At 43.4% G+C, this 17,967-nt stretch overlaps 1 protein-coding gene across 2 annotated transcripts in view; it reads left to right on the forward strand.

Annotated features, from left to right (window-relative positions):
* Positions 1–17,967, forward strand: part of DOCK5 (dedicator of cytokinesis 5) — a 133,725-nt gene that overhangs the window by 62,468 nt on the left and 53,290 nt on the right. For both annotated transcript variants that reach the window (XM_054017363.1, XM_054017364.1), the window contains exons 10-21: positions 1,664–1,793; positions 2,945–3,017; positions 4,447–4,589; positions 5,654–5,779; positions 6,518–6,642; positions 7,496–7,594; positions 8,853–8,925; positions 10,642–10,745; positions 12,352–12,541; positions 14,395–14,492; positions 15,902–15,991; positions 17,263–17,363. In XM_054017363.1, the coding sequence (XP_053873338.1) occupies positions 1,664–1,793; positions 2,945–3,017; positions 4,447–4,589; positions 5,654–5,779; positions 6,518–6,642; positions 7,496–7,594; positions 8,853–8,925; positions 10,642–10,745; positions 12,352–12,541; positions 14,395–14,492; positions 15,902–15,991; positions 17,263–17,363 (1,352 nt within the window). The remainder of the gene's footprint in view (positions 1–1,663; positions 1,794–2,944; positions 3,018–4,446; positions 4,590–5,653; positions 5,780–6,517; positions 6,643–7,495; positions 7,595–8,852; positions 8,926–10,641; positions 10,746–12,351; positions 12,542–14,394; positions 14,493–15,901; positions 15,992–17,262; positions 17,364–17,967) is intronic.

A 17,967-nucleotide genomic window follows, 5' to 3' on the forward strand; every position in this document is an offset into this window, starting at 1 on the left:
TCCTGTTGTGTTTGCAGCTTGGAAATTCTCCAATGCTTAGTCATCCACTGTAATATTTATTATTATTATTTACTGCTTCTCTTGGAGAAGCTCCTAGAGTCTCCAATCAAAACCAGTCCTGTATAAATACCAAAACTATTATTCTCCCTTTCCCTTTTTTAACGAGTGCTGTATAAACATGACAGTTATCTTGTATTCTATGGAAGGAAGCTTTTGTATCTGGCAAATGCTGATTTACTTGGCAAGATGACCTGGGTCAACCAGTATGTTACCAAACAAACAGGAAAGTTACGTGCAGTGTAAGTGCCACATCAAAGATAAGCCCTTGCTTTATATTCCTCGCCACATAAATCTAGTTTGCCAGGATTTTCAAAGTGATTAGTAATTTTGGGTGACTCCGTGTTTGGCTGCCCAACTGAAACATTGTAATTAAAGGGGTCTGATTTTGAAAGAGTGCAGCGTACAGTGCCCTTTGAAAATCAGGACCCTTTCAAGATGTCTTAAGTTGGGCACTCTTTGCAAATCGTGAGGGCCATGGCAGGTGTTCTTGGTGTGCAAGAACCATACAGACAAAGGCTTTTGTAATCCTTAGCAGAGTAGCAAAGTGGCGAGCTTGATCAGCAAAGTACAGAAGAGGTGACATCTGATATGTTGCTCCTCATTTTAAAACACAAGAGTATTAGTGACACTAGAGTTAATTTTTAAAATGAGAAGTTGCACCTTCCAAAAATGCATGGATACTGATTATGTTCATTAGACATTTGCTCAGGGAAATGGTGTATGCATGCAAACAATTGAGCTGCGTCCACAATTATTTTGCCAGCAGAAAGTTTTCCATGCTTTTTGCTTGGACAGTTAAGGTTCTACGGACAAGCTGGGGTGTCTGCATTTGAAAATGTGCCCCATCATGGTTTTTTTTAATATCTGTAAGGGTATATATTTTTTCCAAAGGCCACATTTTAAAGGTATTTTGGCACCTAAAGATGCAGGTAGGCACTTTTGGAAATCCTACTGAACGTCTAGCTGCATTTTTAGGCACCAAAATAGATTTAAAAATGGGGTCCTAGGTGCCTTGTTTGTTGTTTTCAATTGAATTCTCCTATTTAGGAGGAATTGAGTTTGAGTGCATTGTTGGTTCTGCTCTTTGGTGGGGTTTCTGTGTCAATATTTTGCTCTTAGTTCTGAGTTTGTACAGGATTAGTGAGCTAGCTGGCTGGATTGTATAAAATCACTTGTAACCAGCAGTTCATGAAAGAATAACACTTCAATGTAATCATTTGTGGCATGTTCAGACTAGAAACAAGAGTGGCACAAGCTAACTGTCCTGTCATCAGTAGATAGTGCTTTAGTAATAACATTACTTACCATTGTTTCCAGGACTGGTGCTGGGAAGTCTTATTGAAGGACAGCGTGTTGTTAAGAAGTTGCTATGTGTTAAAATTGTCAGGCGCGTGCCATATATTTGCCTTAAAGGCCCTTTTATAAGTGAGATTGTTTTCTTTCTTTCTTTCTTAGAAATGTATTTCCTAGCTTAAATGTGTTTGTCCTTGTCAGATGGCTGGGAAGTGATGAACATTGGCAAATGTCTTTTTGTTTTTTCTACGTTCACAAAGCAACTGGGTTTAATTTTCTCTATTTTAAATGGTTTCTGCTGTTTCTCTAGGACCTGAGCAGCTCTGACCTGATCAGGCCCAAAATCAGCTTGGTGTGTCAAATTGTGAGAGTGGGGCACATGGAGCTAAAAGATGGGAAGAAACACACCGGTGGGCTCCGGAGACCATTTGGGGTGGCAGGTATGAGATGCCGAGCTGCAGAATGCATTAACTGAGAGCGACCATGGTCCAGGGGCTAGGACACTGGCTTGGGAATCTATCCCTGGTCCTGTCATTGAACTTCGGAAAGTCAATTCACTTCTCGCTGCCTGTTTCCCCATCTGTAAAATGGGTATAATAATACTGACCACCCACCTTCGTTAAACCTTTTGAGATTTACAGAGGAAAAAGTTCTCTCTGATAGCTACATATTACTACTGTTTGCTACTTATTATGCCCTCCATGCTTAAACTGCCCAGTTTAAGTCCCCTGAAGCAATGGTGTCCCAGTCGATTTTCAGATCCTTATCACAGTGTCATTTCAAGGCTTGGATTTTCAAAGGAGCCTTAAAGAGCTAGGTGCCTGGTTCCCATTGAGTTAGGCACCTAACTCCCTTGGACTGCTTTGAAAATCTCGATCTGAAAACACAGGGGAAAATTAAAATTAAACTTTGAAGTAAACAGAATGTGAAATTTAAAGGTAAATTCTTTGCTTTGATCAGATCTTTGTAAATCCCATCCATTCTTATAGGGAAGAATATTCATGCCTAATGCTATAGGCTGGATCTATGAGAAAAGCTGTGTGTGGAATTTGCTTTACCTGCTAAGAGGATGAGAACACTGAAGGCTGGAACTATGTCAATCAATCAGATTAACAAGGCAAATAGGACAATTGACTGACTGAAGAGAGAGTTGAGAAAACTATTATTCGTCTTCTAGGAGGGGAATAAGTATTTTCTGCTTCCACTTGGCTTTTGGAAAGTAGATTGATTTCCTTGAAGGGATCAATAAACAATGTGCAAAGCAAAATTCTACTTAGACCTTGTTTACACCTGGGAAATTTTGGCAAAATTTTCCCATCATTGCAAATGCTGAACTTGCTCCACCAGTGAGAACAACATTGTGAAAAAACTAGTATGGATGGGTTGGTGCTTATGGTTCCAATGCTGTGTCAGCCAGATCTGCTTGGTGCTTAAAAGAACCAGTGGCCCTTTAGGTCTCCCAGATTTGTTACCACTAGTGTAGCTAAACTAGAATTAGCATCTGTTGGGCAAGACATTTTTTATTTTTCTTTCCTTAACAGTCACTTAGCAGAGGTATAAAATGGTCTTTGTTAAACTTGTCTCATTGCAGTAATGGACATTACTGATATCATACATGGGAAGGTGGATGATGAGGAAAAGCAACACTTTATTCCTTTTCAGCAGTAAGTATTGGACATCAGGGTGAGTCACGGAGCTGTATGAATCAGAACAGATAGTCTTTAGAGAATGGCAATGTCTGTATGGGAGTTTTGGGGTGTATCAAAAAGGCCTATACAGACACATTGGTTAATTGTAGAGTCTGACCCTTTTGAAAGAAAAAAATCTCCAGTCATGTAAAGCCCAAAGTTTGCAGCAGAATGATTGACTCGAGTGTCATCAGTAAAAACCTCATCAGCATGATTTATGCTTTGTGACAGGGAAAACAACGACTGGAAGGGGGATGGCTGGTGGGGTGGTATCATAGCACTAGATTTGAAGTAGACAGACTCCCTGAAATCACACGTTCAAATTATAGAAGAATCAACTGAGGCCAGGTCTACGCTATGGGGTTAAGTCTACCCATGTAGCTGGAGTCAACGTAGCTTAGGTTGACTTATTGCAGTGTCTATACGCACTTGGTTGACGGGAGAAACTCCCCCGTCGACTTATCTTACGCTGCTCGTTCCGGTGGAGTACCGGAGTCAACGGAAGAGTGATCTGCAGTCAATTTATCGGGTCTTTACTAGACCTGCTAAATCGATCCCCGGTGGATCGATGGCCGCAGTGGGGATCCCTGGTAAGTGTAGACATAACCTGAGTCCAATGCACGTTAGTGGGTGGGTTCCTATAGACAAGACTTCGAAAATCAGAGGCATCATCTACTGTGCATGCGCATTGGGGGTGGGATTTTCAAAAGCAAGTAAATGATTGGGAGCACAAATCCAACTGAATTTCCCTTGCTTTCACCTCTGTGCATCATCTGTCTAAGGGTGGAGTAGGAGGAATTGGGTAAAGAGGCTAGAAGTCGGGGATGAAATGATTCCTGGCTGCATGGTTACAATTTCTGGTTTGGAGAGGAGATTCAAGCCCCAGAACCGCGCCTTTCTAGTTAGACTGGCTCTTTGATGGCACTGTTAACTTGTTCAGCATGTTACAGTAATGAAAATGAAGCTTGTTTGGGTAAGCTGAACTATGTTATTACAATCCTAAATATAGCAGTTTGTTTGGTTCAGCCAGCATGTCATTACGAGGGACTCAGTGGAGAATTTTTTATTCCTTTCATCACCTGTTTATGAGACTAGAAAAATTGCCCCAAAGGGTGTTTTTCCTTTCCACAATAACGTGGATTTAAACTGTTTTTTGTCTGTCTTCGCTGCAGGGACATTGTAATTAGAGATTAGCTCATGATGCAGAGTTTGGATCCAAATATAGGCTCTTCCAAAGTTTGGGGGTTCATATCTGGGTGCGGTGGGGTGGAGAGGGAGGCTTGTTAAAGGCTTTGGCTTGTTAAAGACCATAGGGGCCAGATCCAAAGGTCAGAGATGTTTGGATCCAGGACTTTCTTGGCCTTCAGTCTGCCTGCACCCCATCTTCTGTTGTTCCATTTATCAGAATCGCAATGGAAACCTACATCAGGCAGCGACAGCTAATCATGTCTCCTCTAATGACTTCCCATGTGATCGGCGAGAATGAGCCTCTGACTTCGGTCTTCAACAAAGTCATCGCTGCAAAGGAAGTGAATCATAAAGGGCAAGGTACATACGTTGGACAAGGAGACAGCTTCACAACCTGGGGCAGGGGAAAGGCTCCCTCTCTTACAAAGGAACTGAATTACTTGTGAAGGTTCAGAGATCAAGGCCACTGGAGTCTGTTGCTTCCATTGGGCCGGACTGTGAAATGCTGCTATCCCATCACCAGAGATTGAACCAGGAACGTCCAAAGCTAAAAGCATGAGCTTCATAAGCTCCCTAGCTGGGCTATAACAGACTCATATCGTCTGTGGATTGGGCAAGGAGCTGGACTGTAACAGACTCACCAGTGGGTTATTCCATCCTTACGCAAAACAGAAGACTTGTCCATTTCTCCCACTAAACTAGTTTGCCACCAATGTTGTAGTTACCTTGGTAAACTACGCTCCATAGCTTACATCTCCTTTTATCCCACCCCACCCAACCCCTCTGTTTCTCCTAAATGATTTGGATGTGGCTGAGACCTTATGGTTTGGGTTCTGCCACCTTTGCTCAAATTAAATAGTATCTTACTCCAGTGACAGTTCCACTGAAATCACTGGATCTACTTACGGAATTAGGTAATAGTCAGCCATGAGTAAGGCTATGTCCTCACTACGGGGGGAGGGGGGGGAGTGTCGATTTAAGATACGCAAATTCAGCTACGCAAATAGCGTAGCTGAATTCAACATATCGGAGCCGACTTACCCCGCTGTGAGGACGGCGGCAAATCGACCTCCGCGGCTCCCCCGTCGACGGCGCTTACTCCTACCTCTGCTGGTGGAGTAGAAGCGTCGATTCGGGGATCGATTGTCGTGTCCCGACGAGACACGATAATTCGATCCCTGAGAGATCGATTTCTACCCGCCGATTCAGGCGGGTAGTGTAGACGTAGCCTAAGTGTTGGAGAATCAGGCCCGGTGGAAACCTGGGGTTGTGTAATTTAGCTGTGTGTTTGAGATACTACATTATATATATCAGACAAGAAAATAGTCATTAGTTTTCCCTCCTTAAGCCCAGGGTTAATGGTCATACTATAGATATTGCACTTGTACCAGTAAACATTTATTAAGTACCATATTTTTTCTTAGGCCTCTGGGTCTCCCTGAAGCTGTTACCTGGAGACTTAGCCCAGGTTCAGAAGGATTTTTCTCACCTTGTCGACAGATCGACTGCAGTGGCTCGCAAAATGGGATTCCCTGAGATTATTCTGCCTGGTAGGTACTTTATCTTCATGAGCACAAACTCTGACTTGCTACCGTGCTTGTGAAGGACATAAGAAGACACAGAGATCCTGGATTTACCTGTTGTGCAGAGCTCTGTTCCATAGTTGGTTGAAAAGTGTGTGTTGTTTTCCACTAAAATTTTCAAATAAGATTAAAATGTTTCTGTTTTGTCAAAAACTTTCAGCAGAATTTCAGTTTCATCCAAAAAGTGAAATTTTTCAGTTTTGTTTCTGTTATATTTTATTTAAGGAAACCTGAAAAATGTCAATGAATGGAATTTTTTGTAAGAACGTTTCCATTTAGTCAAAAAGCCATCTTTCATCGTGACATTTTCCCCCACCTGCACTATTGAATTCACATAGGGAGGAATTCACCCTGTCAGATAGGAAAGAGAAATACAAAAGGTATGAACTTGGTCATGGCATAATGGAATATGAAGCTCCTTTGTCCTTTATTCATGAGTCCATTTGTGATGATAAACAGAGGTGGTGTGTGGAAGTCATGCATGTAAGGATTATTAGCAGGAAGATTGGTACATGATAGAGTCTGATCCAAAAACTGAGGTGAAGATGAGACCAGTAGTTCAATCTAGAGCTCCCTTGATATCATTCAAGGACATGAAATAACATGGCCAAAGTCCCATGCTGGGGTGTGAAATGTTAGCCCTGTAACTTCCCCCAGCTGGCTGTCCATGAAAAGCGGCTCACTGGGAGTCTCTTAATGTTTCAGGTGATGTTCGAAATGACATCTACATCACTCTGATACAAGGGGAGTTTGACAAAGGGAAGAAGAAGACTCCCAAGAATGTAGAGGTCACCATGTCTGTGCATGATGAAGATGGCAACCTCTTGGAGGTAGGGTGGACCTGCTTGGATGGTGGGTGACAAAGATGTTGCTTTATGCATGTAGTGGGCTGCTGCAGGATCTCCAGCTGAGATGGCCCTTATGGAGATCCTATGTGCAAGGACTGTGTGATGGTTCAGTTAAGGTAATTCTAGGGGACCTCTGTGATTGCATTGCTGGGAAAAGCAATAGAAAATGTGATGGACATGCCTGTATTGATTGAAGGATGGATTAGATGACATAATGGATTTTTTCCACCTCAAACATGAACAGGAGGCATAGGCTATAGGTAAGGTGAGTGCAGTGCAGTGAGGTGGTTAGAGCATGGTTCTGGGAATCAGGGCTCCTGGGTTCTGTTCTTACCTCTGCTACTTTTATTTTTCTTCCTCCAAACTTGAGCCTTAAGGTTCAGTTAGTTATGTAGAAAACTCAACTGCTGGAGCACAGCTAAAGGTTGCACACCTTGGCAGCAGGAGTCTAGATTGTAGTCTTGACAGTAATTTACCAAAATAAACAGGTGTCTCACAGAGGCCTCTGCATGCTGAGCTTTAGTCCTCGGTATAACCCTAGATTATTCCAATCTCTTATCCAATGAATTTTAGGGCTCAGTCCTATTGAACTTACACATTAATATTGATGTAAGGAAATCTTTGAAGGTTAGGAGTAAAATTTTCTAAAATCACCAAAATGACTTAGATGGCTAAGTCCATTTTCAAAAGTGATTTAGGCTCCTAAGTCACTAAGTCACTTTTGAAAATGGGACTTAGGCTCCTAAGTCACTTAGATGCTTTTGAACATTTTACCCTAGGTATTTTTTCCTGACTTTATTTGCTCTTCACCTTCTGCTCATCTTTTTCCCCAAAGAAAGCTATCCATCCAGGCGCTGGTTATGAAGGGATCTCCGAATACAAGTCTGTTGTTTACTATCAAGTCAAGCAGCCTTGTTGGTATGAAACCGTAAAGGTGAGTGTGTGCATTTTACAGTCCTGCTCCCTTCACATGGAGCCTAAAGAATAGGACTAATCAACAAACCTTGAATCAGCAGAGGACATGTAGAGTAGCATGTTGTCCTATGTGGTCTAGAGAGACAGTGTTGTCTGGTCTTTCAGCAAACAGGACTCTGGTCCACTTTCAGCTGCAGCTGAAGGATTTCAGATGCAGCTAAAGGATTTGCTAGAAAAGGTATCATCGCTGGATCTGTTGTGTGCTTCTAAAAACCATCTGCACCCTTGCTGTAGACAGAAGCAGAGTATCTTTGCGATAACTGAAGGGTTTAACTGCTAATCTGAATTGGATGGGGGGGGGGGTCTCTGAAATGGAAAGAACAGGCCTGCTTTTCTGCACTTGGAATCCTGGTAAAATAAATCTGCACCCTTGCTGTAGACAGAAGCAGAGTATCTTTGCGATAACTGAAGGGTTTAACTGCTAATCTGAATTGGATGGGGGGGAGGGGGGGTCTCTGAAATGGAAAGAACAGGCCTGCTTTTCTGCACTTGGAATCCTGGTAAAATAAAACCTCAAAAGGCCCTTCCATTTACTTCCTAAACGTTTTTCGTGATGGAAGAGAGAGAGGGTCCTGGATTCCAGACGTTATTGAAGCTCTGATTGATTGCATAACCCTGGCCAAGCCAACTGGCCACCTGTACTTCTATAAGATGCTGCATCTGAGAAGAGCTTTCCCACTAACATAAAGTACAAATGCATATATATTTGTGCATGTATGTGTATATACACATGCGCACACACATGCAGAGTAATTTAAATACCTAGGTACCAATGGATTCAGGACTGAATGGCTTTAGCAAATGCTTTCATGAAGATAGTGCAAAGTGGATTGGGGGTAAAGTTTTCAAAAGAGCCTAAAGGAGTTAAATGCTCAAATCTCATTCAGTTTCAATGGCATTTGCCTGTTGAATTCCCTGTGATCCTTTGAAGATCTTAAACAGAACTAGAGATGAGTTGTCAAATGTAGGGCCAGGGACAAGAACTCCTGGATTCTCTCTCTAACTTTTCCACTGATGTGTTACATTGGGTAAGGTACTTCATTTCTATCTATGCTTTTCCCATCTGCAAAATGGTTATAAGACTTTGGGGTGAGGGGTTGGAGCATGTTATGAGACTTGCTTTGATAGTGTTTGTAAAATATTTTGTGTTCCTCCTAATCAGAGGTATATGAGAAGCCCTAATTATTGTTCTATTTGACCCCTCACGTAATGTTCAGGTGTCTATTGCAATTGAAGAGGTCAGTCGTTGCCATCTGAGGTTTACGGTCCGTCACCGATCATCACAGGAATGTAAGTACTTGAAGCGGAGACCAGGTTTCCTTCCCTCCCCCCATGTATATTGTGAACTTTGTAGCCTAGATATGTTTCTGAATGTCCCGCAAAGATGGAACCAGCATTTGGCCTTCCTCCTAACTGTAGTCTGCTGGGAAGGGGATGGTTCAGAGTTTGGCATTGGCATGGACAAGCAAGGGAATGCTTTCTGATGAGCCCCCTCAACTTAATGGGTGAGCAAAACGGGGGCTGCTATTCTAAGAAAACAGGCTTTTCCCACTGGATTTCCAGCACTTTTGCTTCTGATTCTGGTTGGAAATCCCGCAGCAGCCGCCTTTCTTGGTGTATTTCGGCATTTCCACTCCCTGATTGGAAGCAAGAAATGGGAATGACACATGCAAACAGGGGTGGGGGGGGGAATAGGTTTTTTTGGTCTATAAAAATGGGAAACAGGACTGCCTGTCTTTGGTGCCGAGGAGCTGAACTACTCATTTTATTTTTAAGTCATTTACAAAAGTCAGTGCCGGAATGCGCTGTGACTCGGGTCTTGATGGCCTCGTTGCAGGAGGACTTTAGGTCAAATTCATGAGAGGCTAATAAGAAAGTTAAATAGCCAGAAATCTCATGAAGCTATTTCAGAGCAGTGGGCGGCCCCATGAGATCAGATCAATAGCCTGAGAAACTGATCCAAAAAGGGCGGTAAGACACTGTAACAGAGCCTCCTTGGTCCTGCTACTGTCTCGGTCAACAAACCACGCAGAGACCCTAGTGCTGGTTCAACACCCTGTGCAGTTTATTTATGCATAAATAAATATGCATATTTATGCATATTTCACAACATACCTAGTGCCTTTTCAAGCAGGAGGAGAGCAATCTCTCTCCCCCTCGCATTGCCTGCTTTCCCCCTTTTCACTTCCTTCCTGTGCCTATTTGTGGGCTCTGGCTAATGGCTTCATTAGCCTTTCTGCCCTGCCCCACCTACAAATTAGGCACAGGTCTGCCTCATCAGTTCCAATCTGCTATGCCTGATTGGAGCTGCTGTGAACAGAGTGCTGACTCAGGGTTTCCTATCTAGCACTCTGTCACAGACACAAATCCATAGAGTTAAATGCAAGATGTGGTGCCAGATTTGCAAAGATAGAGGCAGTAGGTACGAAGTCAGAAATGCATGCATTTGCATTCACAATTCCTATGATTACATGTACAAGTGATTATAAGCTGCTTGGGGCAGAGACCATCTCTTTGTTCTGTATTGGTACAGTGCCTAGCAAAATGGGGCCATGGGCTATGACCAGAGCTCCTAGCTATTGGAATACAAATAACAAAGACATTAACATTTAAGGCTGTGATTCGCAAAACTGCCTAAGTGATTTGAGTGCTCAATTATCATTAAAATTAGGCCTCTTTGGAAAATGTCAGCCTAAACCTCTATGCAGAATTGCTCTGTAGGGATGCAAATTGCAGTGCCTTTCTTCTTGCATCTACCCATTGAAAATTTGGATATGATGAGGCATTAACAGGGAAGCGTTCCCATCTTATTGTAAAAATGGTCTAATGTGCCTCGAGGTGTGTTGCAATGAAACCGTGCTTTTTAAACAGAAGTTATTACTCTTGCTTTGTTCCTTAGTAGCAGCAAGTCACAAAGAACCTTCCCGTGGTTTGGGAGCTGGGAGATAATCCAAGAGACAGACTAGAGGCCCCTCTTAGTGAAGGTTATGTTCTTTCTCTTTGCAGCCAGGGATAAATCGGAGAGAGCTTTCGGGGTGGCCTTTGTGAAACTGATGAATGCGGATGGAACAACTCTGCAGGATGGCAAACACAATTTAGTCGTTTACAAGGTAGTTTGGGGGAAAAATCCTGTGGTTGTGCAATTCTTGTACTAGTTGAAACATCTTTCCCAGCCATATGTGTAGTCTCCTGGTAACACAAGCCTTTCTTTACTCTGTTAACCGCCAGAGTCTGAGAACCAGTGACACACTAATTTGTAGTCATGATAAGCCGCCATTAAATAAGGTTGCACTGGGCAGACCTCTGATCACTTTGACACAGGTCTGATACATTCTTGTTGTAGCTTGAGAATCCATTTTGCTTGTTTGCTATATTTGGCCCCGTAACCCAGACAGCCTATAGAGAATGGGCATGGAGTCACGTCTTTTCCCTTTCTGCCTTTAGGAGGAGCTGTCTTTGACCAGGGGAGAGATACCGTGTTTTCAGGCACAGTAACAGAAAGTTAACCACTGCAGAGAACCACAAGGGTATTAAAGTGATAGTAAAACCTCTCTAATCTACACATTATAATCTGCACTGGCAAAGTGGCAGTCGCTTCCTATCCTCCAGCAAAGATTTAATAGCGACTCATGAAGTGAAATCTCCCAGTACCGGGATGTCATTAGTGTTTTATAATGTAGATAAGTGGACCCCAACGCGGTGCCTGCTGGGGCATCTATGTGTGCCCGCCTACTGACAAGGGAGCACCCCGCTGCCGAGGAGCGCAGCCGCCGAACAAGCAGCCGCCGAAATGCTGCCGAGAAGCGGCAACGTCAAGAAGCATCGCCGCTGAAATGCCGCTGCTTTTCGGCGGCATTTCGGCAGTGACGCCTCTTGATAACGCTGCTTCTTGGTGGCATTTCGGCAGCTGCTTGTCTGGCTGCCGCGCTCTTCGGCGGCTAGTCGTCAGGCGCCTGCCACACTGAAAAGGTTGGAGATCACTGATGTAGATAATACTACAGTACATTTATGAAGTGCATTGCTACCATGTTAACTTACATTTTATCCTATCTAATGATACCATGGATCAGAGAGAGAGAAACTCATATTTCAGGGTGTAAACAAAGCCACCTGAAGCCTTGGGAAGGTTTCCCAAGTGGGCAGGTTATGCCATTGTGGGTTTCTTGTTCCTTCATTTGAAGCATCTGATACTGGCCACTGTCAGAGATGGGATACTGGACTGGATGGGCCACTGGTCTGTTCCTGTATTCCTGAGAATAACTATAGATAAATTACAACACAGAGAGAGGAAACCTGGTCCGGTGGTTAGGGAACTAGCCTTAGACTTGGGAGATGCGGGTACAAGCTCCTGTTTTGGGGGGAAATCACTTAGTATCTCTGTGCTTCAGTTCCCCATCTGTCAAATGGGGGTGACAGCACTTTCCTACCCCACGGGGTGTTGAGAAGATAAATACATTAGAAGATTGCAGGGTGCTCAGATACTCTGAGGATGGAGGCCAGATAAGTGCCTTGGATAGAATGTGACTTTTCCATGCATAGTTTAAAAAGAATTCCAGTCCATAGCAGATGTAAAAACTGCCGAAAAAACATGCAGTCTGCTGCTGTGTTGGAGAGCATTTGTAGCTAATGAGTCTGCCTGCCTCCTATGTGGACAGGGGCAAGATGGAGTATTCTCAGTATCTGAAATCATCCTCCCCAACTATGTTCTATCAACAGGGCGATAACAAGAAAATGGAAGACGCTAAATTCTACTTAACTCTTCCTGGCACAAAAGTAGAGGAGGAGAAGGTCGGCCCACCAGGCAAAAACCTGCACCACTCGTCCAACTTCACGCCCACTAAAGACAGCACGAAGGACAGCTTCCAGATCGCCACTCTTATCTGCTCCACCAAACTGACCCAGAACGGTAGGTCTGGCACTAGCAGCGGGGTGGGCGCTATGCGGTGCTGGGAGAACTGTCTGCCAGGTGAACGAGGCCCTCCCCCCGTACACGAAGACTCTCTTAGACACTATTAGGTTAGAGGCTACTTTAACCTACACCTTCCTGTTAGGGGGTTAGCAAGTAGAGCGACTCTCTTCTGGTCCTCCAGTGTGAATCATAGAAATGTGGGGCTGGAAGGGGTCTCGAGAAGTTGTCAAGTCCAGCACTGTATGCTGAGGCAGGACCAAGTAAACCTAGACCATCCCAGACAGGTGTTTGTCCAACCTGTATTTAAATACCTCCAACGATGGGGATTCCACTACAACCCTTGGAAGCCTGTTCCAGAGCTTAACTACCCATGAAGTTAGAAAGTTTATCCTAATATCTAACCTACATCTCCCCTGGTGCAGATTAAACCCATTTGTCCTACCCTTCAGTGTACGTGGCGAACAATTGATCAGTCCTCTTTATTACAGCACTGTATGTATTTGTAGGCGGTTATCAGGTTCCCCCATCAGTTGTCTTCTCTCAAAACTAAACATGTCCAGTTTTTGTAACCATTCCTCATAGGTCAGGGTTTCTAACCTTTGCTCATTTTTGTTGCTTTCTTCTGGAATCTTTCCATTTTTTCCACATCTTTCCTAGAGTGTAGTGTCCAGACCTGGACACAGCACTCCAGGCTTCACCCCAGGGACAATTACCTCTTATGCGTGACACTCCAGTTAATTCACTCCAGAATATTTGCCTTTTTCATGGCTGCAACAACACTGTTGACTTGTCTTCAATTTGTGATCCACTATAACTACCAGATCCTTTTCAGCAGTACCACCTCCTAGCCAGTTATTCCCCATTTTGTAGCTGTGCATTTGATTTGTCCTTCCTAAATGAAGTATTTTGTACTTGTCTCCATTGAATTTCATCTTGTTGAATTCAGCCCAGTTCTCTAATTTGTCAAGGTCATTTTGAATTCTCATCCTGTCCTCTAATGTGCTTGCAACCCCTCCCAGCTTGGTGTTATCTGCACATTCTATAGGTATTCAATTGGAGACAGAGCCAAAATCAGTGGCGATGGGCAAAATATGTGTAGGGGTAGGTCACATATTAGTAAGTGACTCTGAGACTGTCAGTTTAAATCTAGAAGGGGAATCAACATACTATGTGGTTTTGGGGTGGAGAGAGTGTAAATTATGCCAACTCAGACTTCCTTTAGACTCTAAATTTGGCCTTCTGTGTCTTGATTGCATATTATATGTCTGCTCTTCCTTTAAAAGGTAGTGATCAAGTTTATTTGCAGACAGTGGTTGAGATCTTCAGAGCAGTCTAGGGGATTTACATACACATCTACTGGTGGTTTTCGTGGAAGTTGTGTCTAAATCCCCTAGACTGTTTTGAAAATCTCAACCACAACCTGTCACTAAATTTGATGTTCCTGGATGGTCCAGAGCTGTGATCAATGAAGCCCACAGCTTAACTTGCTTCCTAAAAGAGGCTTAAAGTGTAGCTTTAAGAAGCATTCTGAAAACTCTGAAGTAAACGTAAGAACATTTGTCAGTCAAGTCATTCAGTATGATGGTGTCCTCTCTTAAGTACGTGAGAAGTCTGCAAAATCGCATGTTTCATGTGCTAGGATTTAAAATCCATAGGTGTGCCTCTAAGAGCAAGGGCAATTCTGGCAAAATCGAAACAGCCATTACAAAGTAGTATGACTCATTTCCTATAAGCTGATACTAAAAATAAGCACCGTTTCCATTTCTTTATTGGTCTGCAGCCATTAGGGTAAATCGGCTCTGGTGTTCTTTGTGATCTGTCACTAATTGTCATTGTTCTGTCCTTGGTAGTTGACCTGCTGGGTTTGTTGAACTGGCGTTCTAACTCTCAGCACATAGCGCACAACCTAAAGAAGCTAATGGACGTGGAAGGAGGAGAAATTGTAAAGGTACAAGATCACATCTTTTGTTGGTGTACATAGAGATTTACATCCCAATCTTGCAAACACATAGACATGTGCTTAACTTTTAAACCTTGACTACTACTTATTATTATTTATTATTAACCGTATTATTTGTATGACCATAGAGCCTAGGAACCCTGGTCATGTACTAGAACCCCACTGTGCTAGACGCTATAGAAACAGAGAACAAAAGGACAGTCCTTGCTCCAATCTAAGTATAAGACAGAGACAACATGTGGATACAGATATACGGGGAGCACAAGGAAACAATGAGACGGGACTGGTCCGCATGATAGGCAGTGATCTTGACATTCCAGTGGGTGTGCTAACTTGCTTAAAATGTGCAGGCTCATTTACTGGTGTGCAGTTACTGAAAAGTCCAGAGGTAGCGTGGACAGTAATGAGTTATAGGGGGCATTACGTTCATAGCAAATACATAGAGCTGGAAACAAAGCCTAAATATTCTTTCTGGAAAGTTGCAACAGAACACTACTTTGTTTGCAGGATTGGGGCTGTAGGGAGAATTCAATACAAGTTCTTGCAAAATATGATAATCAGGAAAACCCTGATATTTTTTTATTTATTTTCGGTAGCATCTAGGTGGCCCCAGTCACTAGGTGCTATACAGACACACAAGAAAAAGACAGTCTGTGCTACAAATAACTTATTGCCTGAGTCTGAGTGGCTTGAGAACTTTAGCTGAAAATTGGAATTTCCAGGAAAATGAAATTCTGATTTTGAGAGACTTATTTTTTTTAACTTTGGATAATCACTATGTCGGCTCACTGGGGTTGTGAAACTGGGGGTTCGCTTTGAAGGTCAGTTGAAAATTGTCTTACTTGCTGAGCTACTCAGGTGAAGGTGGCGTGTTTGTAAAATCAGGACTCCTGGTGATTGCCAAAGGAATGTTGTGCTTGGAAGGCTTGTCCGTGATCCTTTGGCACAGAGCACAAGGTTGACCTGCTCCGCTGCAAGCAGGGGCTGTGTAAGGGCAAAGTTAGGGGTAAGACCCTTTGTAGAGCCAGCCACTCCTGTACTCTCACACTGTGCCAGATAAAAAGGGGGCAGGGCATGGCAGATATGGGCTTACGTGTGATCTTCACGCTGGAGAGTCGCTCACCCAGTACTTCTTATTGATCTTGCGCCTGCTACTAGGAAGGAGCAGCTTGGCAGACATGTACCCGCATGCACAGTGCGTGGTTGGGCTCCCCTGCATCCCCGGTCCTGCTGATCCCTTTTTACCTGTTTGTATACATGCAGCGTTCACACTTCTGCTGGGCTGGATCAAGCCCTTTCTGTTTTCCCTAAGCTCCTGGGCGGAAAGGGAGGATTCCTGAGCAGCATTGAAACAGAAATAACCTCTGTTTCTGATCCCCATTATCTTCTCGCTCTAGTTTTTACAAGACACACTTGATGCACTTTTCAACATAATGATGGAGATGTCAGACAATGAAACCTATGACTTCCTTGTGTTCGATGCACTGGTGAGTGGTTGTTATCTGCATATCCCAAAGCACCTTTATTTCAGCCATTTCTTCAGCCTGTCTTCTTGTTCTGGTTCCTATTGCTTCCACTGGACAATTGATTGGTGTCTCAGTCCATGAGAAATATGAAATTATATTTAAATGTGGTTTATACTAGTCAGGAGTCATTGGGTGCTAATGTAGAGCAAGGATAGGAGATCTACCATGGCCATTTCCATGAATATAATGAGAATAGGGATTAGGGTGACCAGATGTCCCATTTTTATAGGGACAGTCCCATTTTTTGGACTTTTTCTTATATAGGTGCCTATTACCCCCCCCACCCCCTGTCCAGTTTTTTCACAGTTGCTATCTGGTCACCCTAATAGGGATTGACATGTACATAATGCCTAGCTCCTTACATATAGCACTTTTCATCTGTGCATCTCAAAGCACTTTACACAGAAGGAAAGTAGTAGTATCCTCCAATAGACTGAACATACGGAGAGGAAGTGAATTCCTCAAGGTCGCACGGCAGGTCAGTGGCAGAGTTGGAAATAGACCCAACATCTCCTGAGTCCCAGTCCAGCTCCTGTCTATTGGGTAATAGTGTCTCTCAACAAGAGAGCATTTTGTACAAAGATCCCAGTAAAACATCCAGCAGACGTTACAAAGAGATTGCATGGAACAAGGAAGCAACTGTTTAATAGAGCTCAGCAATAGAATATGACAGTTTAGAAAAGAAAGTGAAGATCACTGTATCCAGCTGAAACTGGGGGGAATTTAGGGAGGCAGGGTGCAATTACTCAAGCCACAGTTTTAGCAAAGTAGCAGGATTAGGAGCCCTATGGACATAAAGTGTAAGGGGATCTTTAATGACTCCAGATGTTCAGAGCCTCACTTTTGAGCCTCATCTGAAAAACAGTGCCTCTAGCAGCATTCTGCCTCGCTAACCTCCGCTACAGAAATATTGCCATACGGAGTCTGCGTTAGCGTCACTTACCAAATCACCAGTGCTACTTCATGCAGCAGCTGACTTTACCGTTATAGTTCCCCATCTGTCCACTGAGTAGGCCTAACGTTGTCTAACTTCTGTGATAGGGTATGCTCACCCTCCAAGGCGAGATGGCCATTATCAGCAGATACGGAACACCATGTATAACATTAAAGCTGAGCAGATAAAGCATAAACAACCAGCAAAACAAAATGGCACATGATGAGAATAAATTGCAGGACAGTTAGTTGAAAGTCATGCAGTTCAGTGCTTCTGTTCCCTTCTGTGTTTTTGGCAGGTATTTATTATTTCTCTGATCGGAGACATCAAGTTCCAGCATTTTAACCCTGTACTTGAAACTTATATTTACAAGCACTTCAGCACCACCCTGGCTTATGTGTAAGTATCAGTAACCACAAACCTAGCTATCACAGTGATCTCTTGCTACTGCATAGACTAGATGTGGTGTAGGAGATCAAGGTAGCATAGAGATTAAGGTGTGTGGGTGGGAGAGCGAGGGTGTATAAACCCATGTGTTCCCACTCTGAGATCATCTTGAGAATAGAAGAAAATTATAATTATTTACTGCAGAAATGATGCATGATTGAAATAATTAATTTTAATCGTAGAAAAGCATTTCTACCTTTGTAAACAGACAGTCAAGCGACTAGTCCCGGTGTCCAGTTCAGCTGGAATCCTGTCTCTTAGAATTATAAAAGCCAGCCCCCTTTTTGCTTCACCAGCTGCCAAGGGACTCTGCATTGCCTGGAACTCTTGAAGCTCTTTGAACGGTTGCCTTCTCCTCCTCTGCTCTTGCTGTACAATCACTGGCAGCAGAGGGTTATTTTTCCCCCCCCTAGCTTGCGGAGGATTCATCATCCTCACTGCTCCTTACTAAAAATAAACCTTTTTTATGTCTGATTTATGGATGGGCTGCCTCTCAGCTGCGTTGTTACCTGGCCTCGCTTTCCAGCTTGGCTCTACAGTGCGACATCCCCATGAT

Source organism: Malaclemys terrapin, chromosome 2, assembly GCF_027887155.1.
Source record: "Malaclemys terrapin pileata isolate rMalTer1 chromosome 2, rMalTer1.hap1, whole genome shotgun sequence".
NCBI lineage: Eukaryota > Metazoa > Chordata > Testudines > Emydidae > Malaclemys > Malaclemys terrapin.